The sequence below is a fragment of the Erythrolamprus reginae genome, chromosome Z (genome assembly GCF_031021105.1).
Source record: "Erythrolamprus reginae isolate rEryReg1 chromosome Z, rEryReg1.hap1, whole genome shotgun sequence".
In the NCBI taxonomy this organism is placed as follows: domain Eukaryota; kingdom Metazoa; phylum Chordata; class Lepidosauria; order Squamata; family Dipsadidae; genus Erythrolamprus; species Erythrolamprus reginae.
Window position 1 is genome coordinate 4019314 of NC_091963.1, and position 25082 is coordinate 4044395.

At 43.6% G+C, this 25082-nt stretch overlaps 1 protein-coding gene across 1 annotated transcript in view; it reads left to right on the top strand.

Moving 5' to 3' along the window:
* The window catches only part of OBSCN (obscurin, cytoskeletal calmodulin and titin-interacting RhoGEF), a 334659-nt gene that overhangs the window by 292609 nt on the left and 16968 nt on the right, over positions 1–25082 (top strand). Inside the window, 6 exon segments of the mRNA XM_070766937.1 lie at positions 1018–1140; positions 4603–4713; positions 7698–7865; positions 10446–10568; positions 12117–12287; positions 21125–21206. Of these exon segments, the coding sequence (XP_070623038.1) occupies positions 1018–1140; positions 4603–4713; positions 7698–7865; positions 10446–10568; positions 12117–12287; positions 21125–21206 (778 nt within the window).

Here is a 25082-nt window from a genome sequence, read left to right on the forward strand (position 1 = left end):
TCCCCACCTCCTTGTTTATTTTTATAGAAAAGGACGCCGCAGCGGCTTGCTACAAGCAAAAGTTCGGGTTTGGGTTCGGCGAACTCACCCGAACTTCACGGCAAAGTTCTGGTGAGTTTGCCGAACCCGAACTTCGTTGGATTCGCCCAACACTACTCAGTACGGCTTATTTATTTATTTATTTATTTATTTATTCATTCATTCATTCATTCATTCATTCATTCATTCATTCATTCATTCATTCATTAGATTTGCATGCCGCCCCTCTCTGTAGACTCGGGGCGGCTCACAGCAATAATAAAAACAATGTACAACAAATCTAATAACCCCTTATTTAAAAAGCAAGACATACACACAAACATACCATGCATAAACTATATTATTATTATTATTATTATTATTATTATTATTATTATTATTATTATATGTTAGAGAACACTTCCTCTCTACAGATGCACAACATCAAGAAAGCAATGGGTGGAAACTAATGAAGGAGAGAAGCAACTTAGAACTAAGGAGAAATTTCAGTTAGAGCAATTAATCAGTGGAACAGCTTGCCACCAGAAGTTTTGAATGCTCCAACACTGAAAGTTTTTAAAAACTGGATAACTTTTAGTCTGGTGGAGGGTTTTCTGCCTAAGCGGGGGTTGGACTAGAAGACCTCCAAGGTCATAGAAACATAGAAGACTGGCAGCAGAAGAAGACCTCATGGTCCATCTAGTCTGCCCTTATACTATTTCCTGTATTTTATCTTAGGATGGATCTATGTTTATCCCAGGCATGTTTACATTCAGTTCCTGTGGATTTACCAACTCTGTTATTCTAAGAATTCTAAGATTTCTAGGAGTTGAAATCCAGAAGGAAAGGAAAAGTCTTGGCTGACTGAGGAATTCTGGAAGTTAAAGTTCACAAGTCTTAAAACCTGCTAGTTTTGGAGGCTTCTACAAAGCAGAATGGAGCTTTGGATCTCGTGGCTGACGCTGTCCCTTACCTTTTTGATGGCCCTCTATTTTCTAGCTTCTGAGGAAGTCAAGAGTGAGGAAGCTGAGAGGACCTCCTTGACGGAGCCTTCCCCAATGTCCAAAAAGAAAAAGATGTTCTCGGCATTCACTTTGCCAACCCTCAAGACCAAGGACAAAGGTAGAACCATGGGGAGGGGGAGGGGGGACTGAAGTAAGGTTGGGAGGTTGGAGTGGAGGAGCGAAGGTTGAAGGGAGGATTTGGGTCCTGGGTTCGATCTCTGCCTTCTGCCTTTTTTAACCATTGGCGGTCTTTGGTTTAGAAATAGCTATAACATTTAGATTTATGTTGCAGTATAGCATACATGTTAGAATAGGATCATATTATATTATATATCTCTGGACCTCTACCATAAAATGCTCTGATTACCCTGATTCCATTACAGCCAGGATAGGACGGAATTAACTTGCTTAAGTCTGCATTTCTGGTGGAATTTGCAACAGGAAGACAACTGACCATAAAACGGTTCAATAAACATCTCACTGATAAACAAGTATACATCACTCCAAACAGGACGTTATACGATCAAAGGGGGAAATTTACATTGCCTGAAGCAAGCAGGATGAGACTGTGATAAAAGACTTTGACCTTGGTAAACAGGAGATTGGTTGTGATAAGGCAGAAGCACCTCAGACTTATATCTTGCTTCACAGTGCTTTACAGCCCTCTCTAAGTGGTTTACAAAGAGGCAGGATATTGTCCAAACAAAAGAAAGCCTAGAACTAAGACGCCTTAAACAAGATCTAAGTATTGCCCACAAGATCATATGCTGCAACGTCCTGCCTGTCGGCGACTACTTCAGCTTCAACCACAACAACACAAGAGCTCACAACAGATTTAAACTTAATATTAACTGCTCCAAAGTGGACTGTAAAAAATATGACTTGAGTAACCGAGTTGCCGAAGCGTGGAACTCATTACTGGTCTCCATAGTGTCATCCCCAAACCCCCAACACTTTACCCTTAGATTATCCACGGTTGATCTATCCAGATTCCTAAGAGGTCAGTAAGGGGCGAGTACAAGTGCACTAGAGTGCCTTCCATTCTGTTCTGTCTGGGTGCCCCCAGACTTCAACACCAACTGGAAAAAGCAGCCAGACACGCTGGTAAAAGCAAAAGCACTTTATAGTTTGAAAAATAAACACAGAGAAAAACCTGTTCTTCCCAACAGGCAGGCTATGAGACTTCACAGCAGAGTCCTGATGGCCAGACAATACAGCAGACTTCTTGCTGGCACACCCACCACTGTAGAGAATAAGACCCACACCTTTTCCCCCCAAGGTTTCAGTATTCAAAGTCACAAACCAGAATTCCAAGACGCCAAAGATCACAGCCAGGTCTCAGGACTCCAAAGATAATACTCCACAAGCCAGGAAGGGTGGGTCTGCCTTTTCAGCCTTTCCAGAGAGCACCACCCAAACCCAGCTGTTGCCTCTTTAGTGCTGAAAGTACGTGGCTAATTGTCCCCTTCGTTGTGTTGCTCTTCTCTGCCGGAGATCGATGATTGCTTGTGCATTTTCATCTAAGGAATCCAGGCTGCTTGCTGGGGAGAGCTCCCTCTCGGGGGACTCTGGCTGTCCTCCCTCTCCCTCAGCCTGAGATTCCTCCTCCCCGTCTGCCTGAACTTCCTGTTCCTCATCCTCCCCCTCTGAGCAGGAAGCCGGCAGAGGATCAGCCGTTCCCTGAGGGGCCTCAGACGGAATCACAACACGTTCCCTGTCCTATTGCTCTCCTATATCTCCTATACCGTTCTTCTATTCCTATATCTCTTCTTCTATTCTTATGATATGTTCTATTACTATATCTTCTTTTCTATTCTTTCTTAGATGTATTTTACTATGAGTATCTCCTCTATAACCTTCATCATGTATTTTACTATGTGTATATAGTAATTGTGTATTGGACAAAATAAATAAATAAATAAATAAATAAAATAATTATTATTATTATTGATTTTCATTTAAAACAAACAAGACAAACAACATTTAACATTTAGAGGAGCTACCATTGCTCTCCTAAGTATAGAAGTCTTATTAATACAAAAAAGAAAACTAATTATACTTCAGATCAATACAGAAAAATAATTCTTAATATACTACTACAATATAACATCTATTTCAATACTGTATTCCCATTTTAACATTGTGATTAAAATAATTGAAATCAATTAATAAATCTAAAAACTTATTCATAATATTTCTTAATATACTACTATAATATAATATCTACTTCAACATTTATGTTACAACATTGTGGTTAAATATATAAAATCAATTACTAAAATTAAAAACTTATCTATAAAATTTCAATATATCATTTATTCAGTTTAACATTCCACCAATTATATACTTTCTCCCAAGTTTTATAAAACTCTGCTTCCATTTGATAATTTAGCTGTCTCGTCATCATATCAAATTCTGCACATTCTCTGATTTTCTTAAAAACCTCCTCGTCTTTTCGTAGTTCCTTTTCTTTCCATTGTTGTGCAAATGTAATTCTTGCCGCTACTAATATGTGAATTATTAAATAGTATATTTCTTTTTTATATTTGGTATCAGTGATACCTAGTAGGAAGAATTCCGGAGTCTTTTTAATCTCCTTGTTCCAAGTGAACTTTCTTAGTTTGACTGGGCTTGGATGGTTCCCCCAGAATCAAAACCAGCATATGTTCAGAATCAAATCGGCAAAAAGAATCCAAACCTCATATATGAACTGAATAAACAAACCCTCACAGCCAACCCACATTCAGTAAAAGACCTTGGAATACTAATATCAAACGACCTAAGTGCTAAAGCCCACTGCAACTATATCGCCAAAAAGGCTTCCAGAGTTGTTAACCTGATCCTACGTAGCTTCTGCTCTGGCAATCACACACTACTGACTAGAGCCTACAAAACTTATGCCAGACCCATCCTCGAATACAGCTCATCTGTCTGGAACCCACACCACATTTCAGACATCAACACTCTCGAAAACGTCCAAAGATATTTCACCAGAAGAGCCCTTCACTCCTCCACTCGAAACAGAATACCTTACGAAAACAGACTAACTATCCTAGATCTTGAAAGCTTAGAACTGTGGCGTCTAAAACACGATTTAAGTATTGCCCACAAGATCATATGCTGCAACGTCCTTCCGGTCAACGACTACTTCACCTTCAACCGCAACAACACAAGAGCACGCAACAGATTCAAACTTAATATTAACCGCTCCAAACTTGACTGTAAAAAATATGACTTTAACAATCGAGTTGTCGATGAGTGGAACTCATTACCGGACTCTATAGTGTCAACTCCCAACCCCTAACATTTCTCCCTTAGACTCTCCACGGTTGACCTCTCCAGGTTCCTAAGAGGCCAGTAAGGGGCGTACATAAGTGCACTGGTGTGCCTTTCATCCCCTGTCCAATTATCTTTCCTTATCTCATATATCTTATATATTCTCTCCCTCTCATCTACTTCTCTTCTTTTTTACTTACTATCCCTATATATACTATTTAATGTCTATTTTCTTCCATATGTATTGTATATTGGACAAAGAATAAATAAATAAATAAACAAAACCATCCTTTCTCCTTTCCAGGGCCATCTTTCACAGAAGAGCTCACCGATCAGACAGTTGCCATTGGACAATCTTTGACCCTCTCCTGCCGGACCTCGTCCCATTCCTTCTCTGGCATTGAATGGTTCAAAGGTACTGTATCATAGGTTGGCAGGATCTCACCTTTCTCCAAACAGGTCTCCTGGCTGCTTTTACAAACCCCTTCCTGCAGGTTGACAACAACATAACCTGTGGCCTTTGAAGCTCCCTGAGCTGAGCTGTTTCACTTGCAGGCGTTTCATTACCAAACTAAGTAATACAATCAGTAATAGAAGAGAGAGGGGTTGGCGGGGAGGAGGAGGGGGAGGAGGAAACACTGTGGGGTCCTTGGTGCTCCCTGGGCTGGGTGGCTTTTCTTGCAGACATTTCATTACCATACTAGGTAAAATCATCAATGCTAGTAAATGAACAGGTGACGCATTTTGCTATCAACTGACCTTGCCTGCCCACTTCGAAGCTTTCTGGGGTTTTGAGGGTGGTGGGGTGCTTTGGATCACAGACAAAAGGGGGCTTTGCTGCACACAAGGATGCTCGAACGATATTTTGCAGCTCCTCAAAACCGGGGGAATTTTCACCCATGTTGGGGTCAGAGCCCTCTGCAAAGTGGCCCTTGATCCTGAGAAAAGATGCATTTGGTTTAAAGTCGTGCAGGTGAGTGCTGCAGGTTTTGAAACTCCGCTTGGAAACCAAATGCTCATCGTTCCTCTAAGGCAGTGTTTTTCAACCAGTGTGCCGTGGCACACTAGTGTGCCGCGAGACATGGTCAGGTGTGCCGCGAAGAAGGAAGCTCAGGTTCCGGTCTCACAATTTTTTGCTGAGAGAGAGAGTGAGAGAGAGAGAGAGAAAGAAAGCAAGAGAATGAGAAAGAGAGAGAAAGCAAGAGTGATAGAAAGAAAGAGAGAGAAGGAAAGAGAAAGGAAGAAAGAGAGAAAGAGAGAAAGAAAGAAAGAAAGAGAGAGAGAAAAGGAAAGGAAGGGAGAGAGAGAGAAATGAGCAAAAAGGGGAGGAAAAGAGGGAAATGAGAAAATGATTGAGACAGAGAATGAGAGGAGAGAGAGAAACAAAAGAGAGAGAGAGAGAAGTGACTCTTGATTTAAAGCATATGATAAAAAGCACCCAAAGAATAAGAAAGAAAACCCCCCAACCCTCACCTGTTTTTGGAAATGGTTCAAGAGTGTGTATACACACAGACACAGGGGGGGGGGGAGATAGGGATGGAAAAAGAGAGTGTCTTAGGGTGTCATTTTGTGTCATTTTGGTTGGTGGTGTGCCCCAGGGTTTTGTAAATGTAAAAAATGTGCCATGGCTCAAAAAAGGTTGAAAATCACCGCTCTAAGGAGAGTCCTTTAAACCCCCCCCCCCAAATTCCTCTTTTGTCCAGTGATGTTTCCAAGCTATATTCCTTATATAAGTAGTCCTCGACCTAGGCCCATTCATTTAGCAGTCAGGATAGAGAGAGGGGGAGGAAAGAAGAAAGGAAGGAAAAAGTGGTAGAGCGAGGGAGAGGGAAAGAAGGAAGAGAGGGAGGAAGGAAGGGAAAAGTGGTAGAGCGAGGGAGAGGGAAAGAAGGAAGAGAGGGAGGGAAGGAGGAAGGAAGGAAGGGAAAAGTGGTAGAGCGAGGGAGAGGGAAAGAAAGAAGAGATGGAGGGAGGGAGGGAGGAAGGGAGGAAGGAAGGAAGGAAAAAGTGGGAGAGAGAGGGAGAGGGAAAGAAGGAAGAGAGGGAGGGAGGGAGGAAGGAAGGGAAAAGTGGTAGAGCGAGGGAGAGGGAAAGAAGGAAGAGAGGGAGGGAGGGAGGAAGGGAGGGAGGAAGGAAGGAAGGAAAAAGTGGTAGAGCGAGGGAGAGAGAAAGAAGGAAGAGAGGGAGGAAGGAAGGGAAAAGTGGTAGAGCGAGGGAGAGGGAAAGAAGGAAGAGAGGGAGGGAAGGAGGAAGGAAGGAAGGGAAAAGTGGTAGAGCGAGGGAGAGGGAAAGAAGGAAGAGATGGAGGGAGGGAGGGAGGAAGGAAGGGAGGAAGGAAGGAAGGAAAAAGTGGGAGAGAGAGGGAGAGGGAAAGAAGGAAGAGAGGGAGGGAGGGAGGAAGGAAGGAAGGAAGGGAAAAGTGGTAGAGCGAGGGAGAGGGAAAGAAGGAAGAGAGGGAGGGAGGGAGGAAGGGAGGGAGGAAGGAAGGAAGGAAAAAGTGGTAGAGCGAGGGAGAGGGAAAGAAGGAAGAGAGGGAGGGAGGGAGGGAGGAAGGAAGGGAAAAGTGGTAGAGCGAGGGAGAGGGAAAGAAGGAAGAGAGGGAGGGAGGGAGGAAGGAAGGAAGGAAAAAGTGGGAGAGAGAGGGAGAGGGAAAGAAGGAAGAGAGGGAGGGAGGGAGGAAAAGTGGAGGAAGGAAGGAAGGAAAACGAGAGAGGGAGAGAGGGAGGAAAGAAGAAGGAAGGAAGAGGGGGAGGGGGAAAGAAAAAGAAGGAGAAGGAAGGAAGGAAGAAAGGAAAGAAAAACTGGAGATAGGGAGGAAAGAAGGAAGGGAAAAGTGGGAGGGGGAGGGAGGAAGGAAAGAAGGGAGGGAGAAAGTTCAAAGTTACAACATCATTGAAAAAAGTGACTTACACTTACAAGTCCTAACACTTACAGCTATTGAGCATCCTGGTGGTCACATGATCCTGGTGGTCACATGATCCTGGTGGTCACATGATCAAAATTCAGGCAATCAGCCACCATCATGTATTTGCGACAGTTGCAGAATCCTGGGGTCGTGTGATCACTATTTGTGAAAATCTTCCCAGCCGGTTTCCGACAATGGTTGATGCCGGATTCACTTAACAATTCTGTTAAGAGCTGCTGATCTAACAATCTAATAAAATATTATTATTCATTATTATTATTAACAACATAGCAAAAAAAAAAAAGTTCATGAAATCAAGCACGGCTCAATTAATGGCCTCACTTGGCAATAGAGATTTTGGTCCCCGTGGTGGCTATAAGTCGAGGACTACCTTTAATTTGTGGGCTCCTGACTCCCGGCATTCCAAAGAGGTTGACTTTCAATTTTAGGCAGCTGCCAAATTCCTGGCAAACTTTCTTTCTATCGCCTCCCAGACGGAGCAGTGATGTGCAGCACGGATCGGATCCTGATTTCTTCAACTCCAAAACGGTTCCAGCTTTTAACCGTTCTCTCGGCCACAACGGAGGACTTTGGCGTATACACCTGTAAGGCTACCAGTTCCCATGGTGCCATTTCCACCTCCTGCACCATAAGGAAAGCAGGTAAAATATTATTATTATTATTATTATTATTATTATTATTATTATTATTATTATCATCATCATCATCATCATCATCATCATCATCATCATCTTTGGGACCACCTTCTGCCGCACGAATCCCAGCGACCAGTTAGGTCCCACAGAGTTGGCCTTCTCCGGGTCCCGTCAACTAAACAATGTTGTTTGGTGGGACCCAGGGGAAGAGCCTTCTCTGTGGCGGCCCCGACCCTCTGGAACCAACTCCCCCCCCCAGAGATCAGAATTGCCCCCACCCTCCTCGCCTTTCGTAAGCTCGTTAAAACTCACGTCTGCCGTCAGGCATGGGGGAACTGAGATAATTTCCCCAGGCCTATTTTGTTTATGTATGGTATGTTGTGTGCATGTTTTTTAAATTATGGGTTTTTAGTTTTAAATATTAGATTTGTATTGTATATTGTTTTTCTATTACTGCTGTGAGCCGCCCCGAGTCTACGGAGAGAGGCGGCATACAAAATAAATAAATAAATGAGTGAGTGAGTGAGTGAGTGAATAAACAAACAAACAAACAAATGTTGTTGTTGTTGTTATTATTATTATTATTATTATTAATTACAACAACAATACACAATGTACAAATCTAATGTTAAAAGAACAATTTAAAACCCTTATTATAAAAAACAAACGCACAACCTAACAGACCATACTTAAACAACCATACATATCAGTTTCCCTATACCTGGCGACATGTGGGTTTTCAGGAGCTTTCGAAAGACAAGGTGGGTGGGACAGTCCTAATCTCCAAGTCGCTCTGAATCTCCGGAGAGGGGCGGCATACAAGTCTAATAAATAAATAAATTTATTAATTAATTAATCTCTGTGGGGGAGTTGATTCCAGAGGGCCTGGGCCACCACAGAGAAGGCTCTTCCCCAGGTCCCGCCAGACGGCATTGTTTAGTTGACGGGACCCGGAGAAGGCCAACTCTGTGGGACCTAACTGGTCGCTGGGATTTGTGCGGCAGAAGGAGATCCCGGAGATATTCTGGTCCGATGCCATGAAGGGCTTTATAGGTCATAACCAACACTTTGAATTATGACCGGAAACTGATCAGCAGCCAGTGCAAGCTGTGGAGTGTTGATGAAACACGGGCATATCTAGGAAAGCCCATGATTGCTCTCGCGGCCCCATTCTGCACGATCTGAAGTTTCCGAACACTTTTCAAAGGTAGCCCCATGTAGAGAGCGTTGCAGTAGTCGAACCTCGAGGTGATGAGGGCATGAGTGACGGTGAACATGGTTCCTTTCCCCCTTGGACCCCAGGATCCAAGGAGGTTGCAACCTGCCCAGCCCCCCATCTGACCTCCTCAGAAATTATTGGTCCAAAAATAGGATTGTAGAGGAAGGGGGGGGGAAATCTCTCCTTGGGCTGCTTGAAAGCATTTCATCCCTTAAAATTCTCCCCAAAATTTAAGATAATCTTTGCCTGGGGATTAAGGGGCATTTCACCTCATCAATTTCTCCCAAATCACCCCCCCCTCCGGTCCCATTGATGGCGCTAGTGTTTCTTTTCCACCAGTTCTGTCTTGTATTTGTTTAGTTATCTGTTTATACTCACATTCTTTCTCTTTCCAGTCATCTAAATTCATGTCTTTATCTATCTGTCTATCTCTATCATTTTGTTTTATTTATTTGATTTTTTTTAATGCAGCCCTTCTCCTTCGACTCAGGGCGGCTTACAACATGTTAACAATAGCACTTTTTAACAGAGCCCGCCTATTGCCCCCACAATCCGGGTGCTCATTTTACCCACCTTGGAAAGCTGGAGGGCTGAGTCAACCTTGAGCCGGTGATGAGATTTGAACCGCTGACCTGCAGATTTAGCAGTCAGTTTTAGTGGCCTGCAGTACTGCACTCTACCTGCTGCGCCACCTCAGCTCATCATCACCTGTCTGTTTGTCTATTGTTTCATCCATCTCTCTCTCTCTCTCCCTACCTACTTACCTACCTACCTACACCTCTACCTATCTATCTACCTACCTATATCTACCTACTTACCTACCTACCTACCTATATCTACCTACCTACGTACCCCTCTCTGTCTCTCTCTCTGTCTCTCTCTCTCTTTATCTACCTACCTACCTACCTATCTATGCCTCTCTCTCTATCTACCTACCTATATCTACCTACCTACCTACCTACCCCTCTCTGTCTCTCTCTCTGTCTCTCTTTCTCTACCTACCTACCTACCTACCTACCTACCTATGCCTCTATCTATCTATCTATCTATCTATCTATCTATCTACCTACCTACCTACCTACATCTACCTACCTACCTACCTACCTACCTATCTATCTATCTATCTATCTATCTATCTATCTATCTATCTAACTGGAATTAATGGGGGTTTTCTCCTGATGTGGTTATCCCCTAAGAGTTCATGGTTGAGATGCAGTTGGGTTGAAAATGATGTTTCACAATGCTTCAAATGGCTTTTGAGTGTGTTTTCAAAATCACACACACACACACACACACACACACACACACACCACACACACAAACCACACACCAACGTTGGGATTAACCATGCTTTTCTATTCTGCCAGAGGCGCCTTCCAACATACCTGCCCCTGATATCGTTGAGGTTCTTGAAGACGGCGTAGAGCTGGCCTGGGAAGCGATAGAACTCAACCACCCAGTGACCTACACTGTTCTATGCAAGAAGGATGGTAAGCAGTTTCTCTTTTCACAGATAGTCCTCAACTTACAACCCCAACGGAGTCCAAACTTTCTGTTGTTCAGGAAGACAGTTGTTAAGTGAGTTGTTCATGCCCTCCCTTGCTTTCATTTCAATGCTGCAAAGATTGTAAGTGTGAAAAACCAGTCATAAGCACATAGTTTTTTTCAGTGCCATTGTAACTTTCACTATGGTCACTAAATGGTTATTTATTTATTTTATTTATTTACTTTTGGATTTGTATGCCGCCCCTCTCCGAGGACTCGGGGCGGCTCACAACATATATAAAAAACAGAACGATAATATAAATCTAATTAATGCTACATTTAAAAACAATTAAAAGAAAAACTTATCGGCCAATCATTCAACAATCATACTTAAGCATACCTAAGTTATAAGTTGAGGACTACAATACTTGTATCACTTACATCTTTAAGGAAGGCCAACCCCCCCCCCCCCAAAACCCTACAGTGAGAGCCATGGAGGGTGATTGGCCCAAAGTCCCCCAGCTAGTCTAAAAGTCCCATTTCTTGCCTAAAATAGGACTTCTGCTAACACGGAACTGCCAATACAATACTCAGATTGAGGATTCCTTTTCCCCAAGTGCATTATTTTACATTTGGAAACATTAAACTGCAGTTTCCATTGCTTTGACTAGATAAATGGTCAAAGCAATGGAAACTGCAGTTTAATGTTTCCAAATGTAAAATAATGCACTTGGGGAAAAGGAATCCTCAATCTGAGTATTGTATTGGCAGTTCTGTGCTAGCAAATACTTCAGAAGAGAAGGATTTAGGGGTAGTGATTTCTGACAGTCTCAAAATGGGTGAGCAGTGCAATCAGGTGGTAGGGAAAGCAAGTAGATGCTTGGCTGCATAGCTAGATGTATAACAAGCAGGAAGAGGGAGATTATGATCCCGCTATATAGAGTGCTGGTGAGACCCCATTTGGAATACAGTACTGTGTTCAGTTCTGGAGACGTCACCTACAAAAAGATATTGACAAAATTGAACTGGTCCAAAAACGGGCCGCAAGAATGGTGGAAGGTCTTAAGCATAAAACGTATCAGCAAAGACTTAATGGACTCCATCTGTATAGTCTGGAGGACAGAAGGAAAAGGGGGGACATGATCGAAACATTTAAATATGTCAAAGGGTTAAATAAGGTTCAGGAGGAAAGAGTTTTTAACAGGAAAGTGAACACAAGAACAAGGGGACACAATCTGAAGTTAGTTGGGGGAAAGATCAAAAGCAAGATGAGAAAATATTATTTTACTGAAAGAGTAGTAGATCCTTGGAACAAACTTCCAGCAGACGTTGTAGATAAATCCACAGTAACTGAATGTAAACATGCCTGGGATAAACATATATCCATTGTAAGATAAAATACAGGAAATAGTATAAAGGCAGACTAGATGGACCATGAGGTCATTTTCTGCCATCAATCTTCTATGTTTCTATATTTCTGGAACTCACCATTTCCTATTTTATTAATTTAATGTTAAATACTCTTTGTTTTCTTCCTTTTTTTTTTTAACAAGATGGAGAGTGGAAAACCCTGGCCAGTGACATCCCGGATTGCAGTTACACCGTTGAGCATCTTCCTCGGGGTCTGGTCTATTCCTTTCGCATTGCTGGCGTGAGCCCAGGCGGCCTGGGTCCATACAGCTACCCAACTCCCAAAGTGAAAATCGGTGAAGAAGATCAAGCAGGTATTCATTTTCTCAACAGTTGCGACCCTACTTGGACCGGGAGTCACTGCTCACGGTCACTCATGCCCTCATCACCTCGAGGCTCGACTACTGTAACGCTCTCTACATGGGGCTACCTTTGAAAAGTGTTCGGAAACTTCAGATCGTGCAGAATGCAGCTGCGAGAGCAATCATGGGCTTCCCTAAATATGCCCATGTTACACCAACACTCCGCAGTCTGCATTGGTTGCCGATCAGTTTCCGGTCACAATTCAAAGTGTTGGTTATGACCTATTAAGCCCTTCATGGCATCGGACCAGAATATCTCCGGGACTGCCTTCTGCCGCACGAATCCCAGCGACCAGTTAGGTCCCACAGAGTGGGTCTTCTCCGGGTCCCGTCAACCAAACAATGTCGTTTGGCGAGACCCAGGGGAAGAGCCTTCTCTGTGGTGGCCCCGGCCCTCTGGAACCAACTCCCCCCCAGAGATTAGAATTGCCCCCACCCTCCTTGCCTTTCGTAAGCTGCTTAAAACCCACCTCTGCCGCCAGGCATGGGGGAACTGAGATACACTTTCCCCCTAGGCCTTTAAAATTTTATGCATGCTATGTCTGTATGTATGATTGGTTTTTATATAATGGGTTTTAACTGTTTTTAGTATTGGATTATACTGTTTTGTTACTGTTGTTAGCCGCCCCGAGTCTGTGGAGAGGGGCGGCATACAAATCCAATAAATAAATAAATAAATTTGTAGCCCAGGGTTGAAACAAAGGCTCCTTCGTGCTGTCTGAGTTAGTTGGCTTTCTTGCAAGACATTTCATGACCCAATTAGATAATGTAACTGTATTAGGGAGTGTGGGAGTATCAGGTGTTAAGCGTTAGGAAGGGTGGGAGTCGCTCCAGGGTTGGGTTCCACTTACCTTCCGATTTGCATCACGATGGAAGGGCGCCTTTTGCCTACGTCACGTCGTCGGGGAAATGACCCTTTGCATAGGCACAGAGGCAACTGGAAAACCCGTTCAGGGGCATTGACAGACAGCCATTGCTGCCAGTTTGGTGCGAGGTGCAAATTTTCACCATGGGCAAACCGGTGCAAATCATCAGCAAACCACCACTGCTTCGCTCCCTTTATAGATTGAGTTGCTTATCCCGGCACTGTTGCTGGGAGTGTGTGTTTTCCCCTCCCTTGATTAGAGTATTATTATTAATAATAATAATAATAATAATAATAATAATAATAATAATGATAATAATAATAATAATAGAAACATAGAAGATTGACGGCAGAAAAAGTCCTCCTGGTCCATCTAGTCTGCCCTTATACTATTTCCTGTATTTTATCTTAGGATGGATCTATGTTTATCCCAGGCATGTTTAAATTCAGTCACTATGCATTTACCAACCACGTCTGCTGGAAGTTTGTTCCAAGGATCATCTACTATTTCAGTAAAATATTTTCTCATGTTGCTTTTGATCTTTCCCCCAACTAACTTCAGATTGTGCCCCCTTGTTCTTATGTTCACTTTCCTATTAGAAACACTTCCCTCCTGAACCTTATTTAACCCTTTAATATATTTAAGTGTTTCGATCATGCCCCCCCTTTCCCTTCTGTCCTCCAAACTATACAGATTGAGTTCATTAAGTCTTTCCTGATACGTTTTATGCTTAAGACCTTATATAATAATAATAATATTAATAATAATAATAATAATAATATATTATATTATATAATAATTATTATATAATATAATAATAATATGATAATAATATATAATAATAATATTATATAATAATAATAATATATTATTATTATTATTATTATATATTATTATTATTATTTATTAGATTTGTATGCCGCCCCTCTCCGAGGACTTGGGGCGGCTCACAATAATAATAAAATACAATAAACAGTGGTACAAATCTAATATTGACCCCTATGCATAGTTCCCTCTAAGCTGAGCAGTGAGCAATCGCTCACTTAAAAATCATCATCAACTCAGAGTTTTCCAAACCTGCCCAGAAGCCGAGAGGGAAAGAGTGAGAGGGAAGGAGAGAGAGAGGAAGAGAGAGAAACAGATAGAAAAAAGAGAGGAAGGAAAAGAGAAAGAAAAAGAATGGGAGTAAGGAAGAGAGAAAGAAAATCAAAATCTAGTTTGAAACTAGCTCATCTATTTAAGTGGCATTTTGATATTGATAGAGTTGCCCTATTATGAGCTCACTGTTATAGACACACAGTACATTATTTTATTTTGAAATTCTCTGAGGCAAAACAGGGTGGGTTTTTTATTTGTTTGTTTGTTTGCTTGCTTGCTTATCTATCTATCTATCTATCTATCTATCTATCTATCTATCTATCTATCTATCTATTAATTTATTTATTTAATATTTCTGTGCCGCCCAGTCCCGAAGGGACCGCCGCTCAGACACTATACTTTTCCGCCCCCCCCAAAAAAAAATTAGAGGAACACTGCCCCTATGGCAATTATTAAGTGTTGTACCACATGATTTTTGACAAATGTATCTTTTTCTTTTATGTTCGCTGAGAGCATCTGCACCAAGACAAACACTTGGCCAATAAAATTCTATTCTATTCTATTCTATTCTATTCTATATTAGTAAAAGCTAGAATTAAAACCCCTTAATATTAAAAAGCAATCAATACTACACAATACTACACAAAAGTATTGTTTGCTGCTTGATTGCTTATCTGGTGTCAATCCATGCTTATCTGGGTTTCTCTTCGTTTGTGATGTTTGATGCTCTCTGAGTTTGGGGCTTTAACTCATTACCAAACTAGGTGACATCATCAGGAGGAAGGAACATCTTCAAGCCAACAACCAAATTCTGGGAGGATCAGCTCTTCTCTTCTTTCTCCTCCCCATTATTCCGAATTTCGGAAGCAAAGAAGAAGGTTTAAGGGAGTGGCTCTCCCACATGCTAGGACGGCAATTTTTTCCATCTGTACCATGCTTGACCTGTCCTTCCCCCACCTAAACATCAGGCCAGGACCTCTATTCATCTTCAGACTGAATACTGGCCGTTAAAGCTGCCAGAAGCAACTGATATCGGACTAACTCCCCCGAGAAGGCTGATAACGAGGGAAGCATGAAAATGGCGGCTTCAAACGGCATCAGCAAGAAACCGCGAACCCCTTCCTTTCCTTTTACTAAACAGATTTTAAATATAAATTTTCCTGGGGAATGTCAGCTGGAGCACTAGTAACTGACATAACACAACTTTTAAAAGTGACTTTTAAGGTGATTTGATAAGTAAGAAAGAAGCATTGCAAAAACTGGATGAAAGAAATGTGATATTTGGGAGGAGAACAGCAACAGCAACAGCCAAGCACCCGAGCGGCTCTGGAGGTGATGTATGGAGCGTGGAGGGAGAGGCTGGTATCGACCGGAGAGGAATAAATTAGCCATCTTTTGAACAACAATATCAGGTTGAACCTGACTCCAGGAGGTTAACCAAACAACCTCTGGATATGGAGAGAAGAGGAGTGAACTTAGACCTTTGCGTAACGAGAACTTACACCCAACTCTCAAGCCTGGGATTATTCCAGACACTGACTAACATACTAGTGGACTTTTGCTTATTTGGCATTTCAGCCTTTATTGCTACAGAGACTTCAGACATAAGGGGGAGGAATTCTGGCAGGGGACTCTTATATTTTTTCAGGCTTGTATCTAGCATGGGTAAGGTTATTATCACAGGAACAAAACTGACTGATTTAACATCAACTCAGGTGGAAGCAAAGAAGGAGGTTTAGGGAGCGGCTCTCCCACATGCTACGGATGGCAATTTTTTCCATCTCTACCATGCTTGACCTGTCCTTTCCCCATCTAAACATCAGGCCAGGACCTCTATTCATCTTCAGACTGAATACTGGCCGTTAAAACTGCCAGAAGCAACTGATATCGGACTAACTCCCCCGAGAAGGCTGATAACGAGGGAAGCATGAAAATGGCGGCTTCAAACGGCATCAGCAAGAAACCGCGAACCCCTTCCTTTCCTTTTACTAAACAGATTTTAAATATAAATTTTCCTGGGGAATGTCAGCTGGAGAACTAGTGGCTGACATAACACAACTTTTAAAAGTGACTTTTAAGGTGATTTGATAAGTAAGAAAGAAGCATTGCAAAAACTGGATGAAAGAAATGTGATATTTGGGAGGAGAACAGCAACAGCAACAGCCAAGCACCCGAGCGGCTCTGGAGGTGATGTATGGAGCGTGGAGGGAGAGGCTGGTGTCGACCGGAGAGGAATAAATTAGCCATCTTTTGAACAACAATATCAGGTTGAACCTGACTCCAGGAGGTTAACCAAACAACCTCTGGATATGGAGAGAAGAGGAGTGAACTTAGACCTTTGCATAACGAGAACTTACACCCAACTCTCAAGCCTGGGATTATTCCAGACACTGACTAACATACTAGTGGACTTTTGCTTATTTGGCATTTCAGCCTTTATTGCTACAGAGACTTCAGACATGAGGGGGAGGAATTCTGGCAGGGGACTCTTATTTTTTCAGGCTTGTATCTAGCATGGGCAAGGTTATTATCACAGGAATTAACATCAACTCAGGTGGAAGCAAAGAAGGAGTTTTAGGAGTGACTCTCCCACATGCTAGGACAGCAATTTTTTCCATCTCTACCATGCTTGACCTGTCCTTTCCCCACCTAAACATCAGGCCAGGGTCTCTATTCATCTTCGGACTCGATACTGGCGAACCCTCCCTTTCCTTTTATTAAACAGCTTTTAAATAGCAAATTTCCTACGGAATGTCAGCTGGAGTACTATTTGATTTTGAGAACCTTTTCAGCTGATGCAACTGAGATTCTGTTAGGTTGGATAAGAGTTCTTAACACCTTATATTCCAACTCAAATAAATCACGTTTTATACCTGTCTTCTTTTACTGTTTTATATTTTTTTACATTTTAAGTACAGTGGTCCCTCGATCATCGCAAGGGTTCCGTTCCAGGACCCCTCGCGATGATCGATTTTTCGCGAAGTAGCGGTGCGGAAGTAAAAACACCATCTGCGCATGCGCAGATGGTGTTTTTACTTCCACCGCCGCCCGTCCTTCGCCCGCCCACCCCGTTGCTCGCGCCTGGGGTTTCCCCGCGCGCGTGCCGCCCGCCCGCCCACGCCGTTGCTGGGGCTGCTTCCCAGCTGGCAAGCGGAGCTGGGATGTCCCCAAGCGCGCGCGCGTTGCTGGGGCGGCTTCCCAGCTGGGAAGCGGAGCTGGGGTGTCCCCGCGCGTGCCGCCCGCCCGCCCACGCCGTTGCTCGCGCCGCCGCTGAGGTCTTACTGGGGCAAGAGGGGGAAGACCCAGGGAAGCCGCCCAGCAGCTTATCTGCCCGGCGGGAAACTCCACCATCTACGCATGCGTGGCCATAGAAAAAAAGGCACGCATGCGCAGATGGTGTTGTTTACTTCCGGGTTGAAAACTCGCGATATAGCATTTCGCAATACTTGAGATCACGAAACTCGAGGGATCACTGTATCTTTTAATTAGGGTATTATTTTAGCTTAAACTCAATGTATATGTGATATAATGAATGCTTGGGTGGTTGAATGAGTGATTGTTTTAAGTAATTATGCTTGATCTGTTATTTATTAATTTATATTAATTAATTTATTAATGAATTATTGGATTGATTAATTCTAATTTAATCAATAATTACTTCTATTAATTGTAATTTTAATGTTTTTAATATTCTTAACTTAATGTTATTATTGCTGTAATTTTAAGTAGGGTGATTTTAGAGGTCATTGGGATTGGATGGAGAGTATCGTTGTATCGAATGGGACTAAGGTTATGAGTGGAAGGGTCAGTGTGCCTGGCGATGTAGAAGCGAGACCCATCTCTGGGGTGGCAGAGGGCCAGAATATTCCAGTCCTGCTGGGTAAATGCAGATATGGCGGGGGACATGGGGATAGGCCATCCCTGGGGAAGGACAGCTCGCTGCCTGAAAACGATCCCTTGTTCCAGCCCCATGAGCTCAAGCCAAGGTACTGGTGATGAGCAAAACCTGGACCTTGGACTCAGGCTGTTGCTACTCAATGCCAGGTCGGTTGTAAATAAAGCTCTCCTCATCCAGGACTTACCCCTGCAGGAGGAGGCCGACCTGGTATGTGTGACTGAGACCTGGCTGGGCCCAGAGGGAGGAGTTCCTCTCTCTGAAATGTGCCCAGCTGGGCTTCAGATATGGCACCAACCGTGACCCCAGGGAAGGGTGGGGGAGGAGTGGCTATTATAGCCTACGCAGACTCGCTGTCCCTGAGATTGCGGGTTGTGAGTCCCTCTTTGTGAAGTTGGATCTAGGGGTTCGGGTGGGCTTATTGCTTACGTAAGTGAGCCGGGGTGGCGCAGCAGGTAGAGTGCAGGCCACTGCAGGCCACTGAAGCTGACTTGTAGATCTGAAGGTCAGCGGTTCAAATCTCATCACCGGCTCAAGGTTGACTCAGCCTTCCATCCTTCCGAGGTGGGTAAAATGAGGACCCGGATTGTGGGGGCAATAGCCTAGCTCTGTTTAAAAAGTGCTATTGCTAACATGTTGTCAGCCGCCCTGAGTCTAAGGAGAAGGGAGGCATAAAAATTGAATAAATAAATAAATAAACAAACAAACTGCCTCCCAGCTGCGTGGTAGCCGGACGGGCAGTAGAATTCCCCAGACTTATTGTCTGCCATTGCTCAGTGAACCCTCTGGGTTAGCGCAGGAGTTCATGGCCACCATGGCAGCCATGGACTTGACCCAAGTAGCTCAGGGTCGGACTCACGAGGGGGGCACACTCCAGACTTGGTATTCCTCTCGGAGCAGCTGAGCGATGGTCTGGGATTAAGGGGCTTAGATATCTTGCCCTTCTCATGGTCAGACCATTTTCTGCTACGGCTTGATTTCAAGGCTCCAATCCTCCCCCGCAGGGAGGCAGAACTGATTAGGCGGTTCTGCCCCAGACGTCTGATGGATCCAGAAGGTTTTCAGAGGGTGCTTGCTGGATTCACTTGTACACAGTTCAGCCGAGTCCCTTCCTGTGGCCTGAAATACAGCTGCGACGTAGACTCTTGACTGGATTGCGCCGCTGCGACCTCTCTGTGGCAGCAGACCCCGGAGAGCTCCTTGGTTTACCAAGGAACTCCGGGTGTTGAAGCACCAGAAGAGACATCTAGAGAAAGGCTGGAGGAAAAGTAAATCTGGATCTGATTGGACACTTTTAAGAGCTCATATTAAGACTTATAAAGTGGCGCTCAAGGCGGCAAGATGCACGTATCATACCGCCTTGACTGCATCACCGGAATCCCACCCAGCCGCCCTGTTTAGGGTGACCCTTAATCAGGGAGGGGGGGTTGGGGAACCCTTGCAGGATAGTGCCAGGATTTTAGTTGTTTAATTGAATAATCCCAATCTCCCTTTTAGCATTGAGATGTAACAGGTGTTGGAAGGAACCTTACGGGTCATCTAGCCCAACCCTCACATCTGCCTCTACCTAGGACTGAACTCACAACATCCTAATTGTGAAGCAAGAGCTCCACCTTTAGGCCACAGCGGAAGATGTTGGGTCATGAAAACAACCAAACTCCGAGACCAACAAAGAACCCACAGTCACAGTCCTCTTCTTCCTCCTCCTCCTCCTCTTCTTCCTCTTCCTCCTCCTCTTCTCCTTTTTCTTCCTTCTCCCTCTCTACTTCGTCGTCATCGTCCTCCTCCCCCTTCTCTTCCTCCTCCCCTCTTCTTCTTCTTCTTCTTCTTCCTCCTCTTCTCCTCCTCCTCCCCCTCCTTCTTCTCCTCCTCTTCTTCTTCTTCTTCTTCATCTTCTTCATCTTCCTCCTCCTCTTCTCCTCCTCTCCCCCCTCCTCCCCCTCCTCCTCCTCCTCTTCTCCTTCCCCTTCTCCTTCTTCTTCCTCTTCCTCCTCCTCTTCTCCTCCTCTCCCCCCTCCTCCCCCTGCTCCTCCTCCTCCTCCTCTTCCTCCTCCTCCTCCTCCACTTCGTCGTCGTCCTCCTCCAGTCTACAAACCTCACTCCCTTCTAATATTGATAATGTTCCCTAGTTGGGTCATGAAATGTCTGTAGGAAAACAACCGACAAACTCAGATTCATTTTCTCCAAAGTGAATTTTAACCCTGACTTCTTAAAAAAAATCATACATTTATTGTTACATTTATATGCCACTACTCTTAGTGATAAGACTGGTTTGCATCTGAATTCACCCAGGAGAATTTATTACCAAACAACCTGCAATTTTGTCTCTTGATCTGGATCAAGGTTAGATGTTTCTGCCAAAGTTCTTGGAGGAGATCAACTACAATTTAAAAGATCCACCCCCCTAGTTTATGACATTTCTTGCCCCGGTTGCTTAAGTGCGTTACTGTGGTTGTTAAATTAGTCGCATGGTTTTTAAGGAAATCTGGCCTCCCCATTGCTTTTCAGAAGGTCACAAAAGTTGATCAGGTGACACTGCAATTGTCATAAATATGAGTCAGCTGCCAAGGACCTGCTTCTTGATCATGGTGGACATGCTGCAATGGTCATAAGTGTGAAAAGCCATCAAAGGCCTCTCTCTTTTTTTTAGTGCCATTGTAACTTCAAACAGTCCCTAAACGAATGGTTCGTAAATCGAGGACTCCCCGTGTCATCCAAAGCCAACACAACCAATGCAAAAGGATTAAGGGCTAAGAATAATAACCGTAATGAAACCAGGGCTGTTGTGAGTGATGGAGACTCGGGGCTGCCCAGAGTCCCTCCTAAGTTTAGCACCGGAAGGTTGGCGTTGCGTTAAGAGCGCTTTATCTACTCCGTGTGATAACCGAGTTTTAATTTAGAATTTGTCCTTCCTTCCCACCCCCTTTCAGCATTTCAAGCTCAGGAAGAAGAAGACAGGATGGCAGCTCCGCCAACGCACCAGACCTACGCCTTCCAGACCGAGATCAAAAGGTATGGGCCTCCAGGTTGTGCTCGATTTATGACCACAACGTTTCTGCTGCTAAGCGAGACACACGTTAAGGGAGCTGTGCCCCATTTTACAGCCTTCCTTGCCGAAATTATTAAGTTGAGTCACTGTGGTTGTTTAAGTTAATCGCACGGTTGTTAAGTGAATCTGGCTTCCCCATCAAGTTTGTCTGTTGGGAGTTTGCAAAAGGGGATCACATGACTCTGGGGTCGCAATAACTATGTGTCAGTTGCCAAGCATCTGAATTTTGATCAGGTGACCATGGAGATGCGGAGTCATAAATGTGAAAAATGGCCGTGTCCCTTTTTTTCAGTTCCATTTTAACATTGGTCATTAAACAAACTCTTGTTAAGTCAAGGACTGTCTGTACACCACATGTCTTCCTTCCTTTCTTTCCTTCCTTCCTTCTTTCTTTCCTTCTCTCTCTCTCTCTCTTTCTTAGTTTCTTTCTCTTCTTTCTTTCTTTCTTTCTCTCTTTCTTATTTTCTTTCTTTCGCTCTTGTGTTGTTGTGGTTGAAGCTGAAGTAGTCATTGACAGGCAGGACGTTGCAGCATATGATCTTGTGGGCAATACTTAGATCTTGTTTAAGGCGCCTTAGTTCTAAACTTTCTAGGCCCAGGATTGAAAGTCTAGCCTAGTAGGGAATTCTATTTCGAGTGGAGGAGTGAAGGGCTCTTCTGGTGAAGTATCTTTGGACATTTTCAAGGGTGTTAATGTCTGAGATGCGATATGGGTTCCAAACAGATGAGCTGTATTCGAGGATGGGTCTGGCAAAAGTTTTGTAAGCTCTTGTAAGCAGTGTGAGATTGCCTGAGCAGAAGCTACGTAGGATTAGGTTTACAACTCTTGAAGCCTTCTTGGCTATGTTCTTGCAGTGGGCTTTGGCACTTAAATCTTTTGTTATTAGTATACTGAGGTCTTTAACCGAGTGGGGATTATCTGTGATAATTTAATTATTCAGTTCGTATTTGGAGTCCAGATTCTTCTTCCCAATGTGTAGGATGATAGAATGTGATTAGAATGTGTAGGATGATAGATATAGATTCTTCTTCTTCCAAACGTGTAGGATGATAGATTAATAGAAATTGAGATAGATACAGGCCATGCAACAAACGAATCGGGAAGGGTTTCAAAAGAAAACTGATTCGAATCTTTAATGCCATTTCTAGGATAATTAGTAGGAATACTATGTAGTTCTCTCTCTCTCTCTCTCTCTCTGTGCACATGTGCCTAGACCAGTGATTTTCAACCTTTTTTGAGCCACGGCACATTTTTTACATTTACAAAATCCTGGGGCACACCACCAACCAAAATGACACCAAATGACACCCTAAGACACTCTCCTCTCTTTTTCCATCCCTGTCTCTCTCCCCCCCCCCCCCTTGTGTGTCTGTATATATACACACTCTTGAACCATTTCCAAAAACAGGTGAGGGCTGGGTTTTTTCCCTCTCTTATTCTTTGGGTGTTTTTTATCATATGCTTTAAATCAAGAGTCACTTCTCTCTCTCTTTTGTTTCTCTCTTTTTCCTCTCATTCTCTGTCTCAATCATTTTCTCATCTCTTTTTTCCTCCCCTTTTTGCTCATTTCACTCTCTCTCTCCCTTCCTCTCCTTTTCTCTCTCTCTCTCTCTCTTGCTTTCTTTCTCTCTTTCTCTCTCTTGCTTTCTTTCTCTCTCTTTCTCTTGCTTGCTTTCTCTCTCTCTTTCTCTCTCTCTTGCTTTCTTTCTCTCTTTCTCTCTCTTGCTTTCTTTCTCTCTCTTTCTCTTGCTTGCTTTCTCTCTCTCTTTCTCTCTCTCTTGCTTTCTTTCTCTCTTTCTCTCTCTTGCTTTCTTTCTCTCTCTTTCTCTCGCTTGCTTTCTCTCTCTCTTTCTCTCTCTCTTGCTTTCTTTCTCTCTCTCTCTCTCTTTCTCTCTCAGCAAAAAGTTGTGAGACTGGAACCTGAGCTTCCTTCTTCGCGGCACACCTGACCATGTCTCGCGGCACACTAGTGTGCCACGGCACACTGGTTGAAAAACACTGGCCTAGACCAAAACAAGAAAGTGATTTCCCCCAAAACATAAAGGAACACAGTATTTGTATGTTGGCAGAAGCGAAGCGGCCATAAATAATGTGGGAAAGAGTGATGCAATAAAATAGGAATTTTCTAATCTTTTTCCAGGGAGTGTGCGATGCAGTTGAAAGCACTTTTAATAACCCCTGCGCTTCTGGGCTGGGCTGGAAGTGAACACCTAGAAATAAAATTAGGAAATTCTTCACAACAAATGAGTCACAACTTTTTCAAGAGAAATGAGAAAGAAAGACATTAAAGAAAGAATCAATTTCAGTTATTGGCAGGCAGTCCTTGATGTGCAACCATTCGTTTAGTGACCGTCCTAGGTGGCAGTGGCACGGAAAAAAGATGTTTTTCACACTTGCGACCATTGCCGCATCCCCATGGTCACGTGATCAAAATTCAAATACTTGACAACTGGTGTGTACTTATGATGGTTGCAGTGTCTCGGGCTCAAGTGATCCCCTTGTGTGACCTTTCCCCTCCTTTTTCAGTGGGGGGGGGAGCCAGATCCATTTAATGACCACGAACCCTGTGTCCATTCAATGAAGCAGTGTAAGTGATGTGCCGGTGTCTGGAGGCTGTTAGGATCTGGATGGGTGTTAAGACTCAATCCCGACAAGACGGAGTGGCTGTGGGTTCTTCCTCCCAAGGACACTTCCATCTGTCCGTCCATCACTTGCGGGGGGGGGGACTTTTGACCCCCTCAGAGAAGGTCCACAACTTGGGAGTCCTCCTCGATCCACAGCTGTCTTTAGAACATCATTTTCCAGCTGTGGCGAGGGGAGGCATTTGCCCAGGTTCGCTGTTTGTGACCCAATTTGGACAGAGAGTTTCTACTCGCAGTCACTCATGCCCTTATCACCTCGAGGTTCAACTATTGCAATGTTCCCTACACGGGGTTATCTTTGAAGAGTGTTTGGAAACTACAAATTGTGCAAAACATAGCCGCGTGAGCAGTCATGGGTCTTCCTAGGCACGCCCGTGTTTCTCCAACATTCCGTGGACTGCATTAGTTGCCGATTGGTTTCGGGACACAATTCAAAGTGTTGGTAATGACCTATAAAGCCCTACATGGCATTGGGCCAGAATACCTACTGGACTGTCTTCTGCCGCATGAGTCCCACCGGTGAGGTCCCACAGAGTTGGCCTTCTCCAGATTCCGTTGACTAAACAATGTTGCTTGGCAGGGCCCAGGGGAAGAGCCTTCTCTGTGGGGGCTCCGGCCCTCTGGAATCAGCTCCCCCTGGAGATTTGTATTTCCCTCATCCTCCTTGACCTCCGCAAGAGTCTTAAGATTCATATATGTCACCAGGGTTGGGGCCATTAGACCCTAGCCCCCTGGCCGATGAGTGTTGCCTATGATTGTGTTTAAGTGGGTATGATTGTGTTTTTTAAAATACTGGGTTTTATAGACTAGTACATTTAGTTTTTAAATTAATTGGATTTAGAGGATTATATTGTATTGTTCATCATCATCATTATTATTATTATTATTATTATTATTATTAATTAGATTTGTATGCTGCTCTTCTCCAAAGACTCGGGGTGCCTCGCAAGACACAATATAAAACAATGCTTATAAACAAATCTAATTAATTAAAAACTACAGGCTAAAACCCGAATATATTAAAATCAGTCAGCCAATTCAATCACAATCATACATCACAATTTATGTGTTATAAATCATCCTGAGTCTTTGGAGAGGGATGGCATATAAATCCAATTAAATGAATGAATGAATGAAGGAAGGAAGGAAGGAAGGAAGGAAGGGAAGGAAGGAAGAGAAAGAAAGAAAGAAAGAAA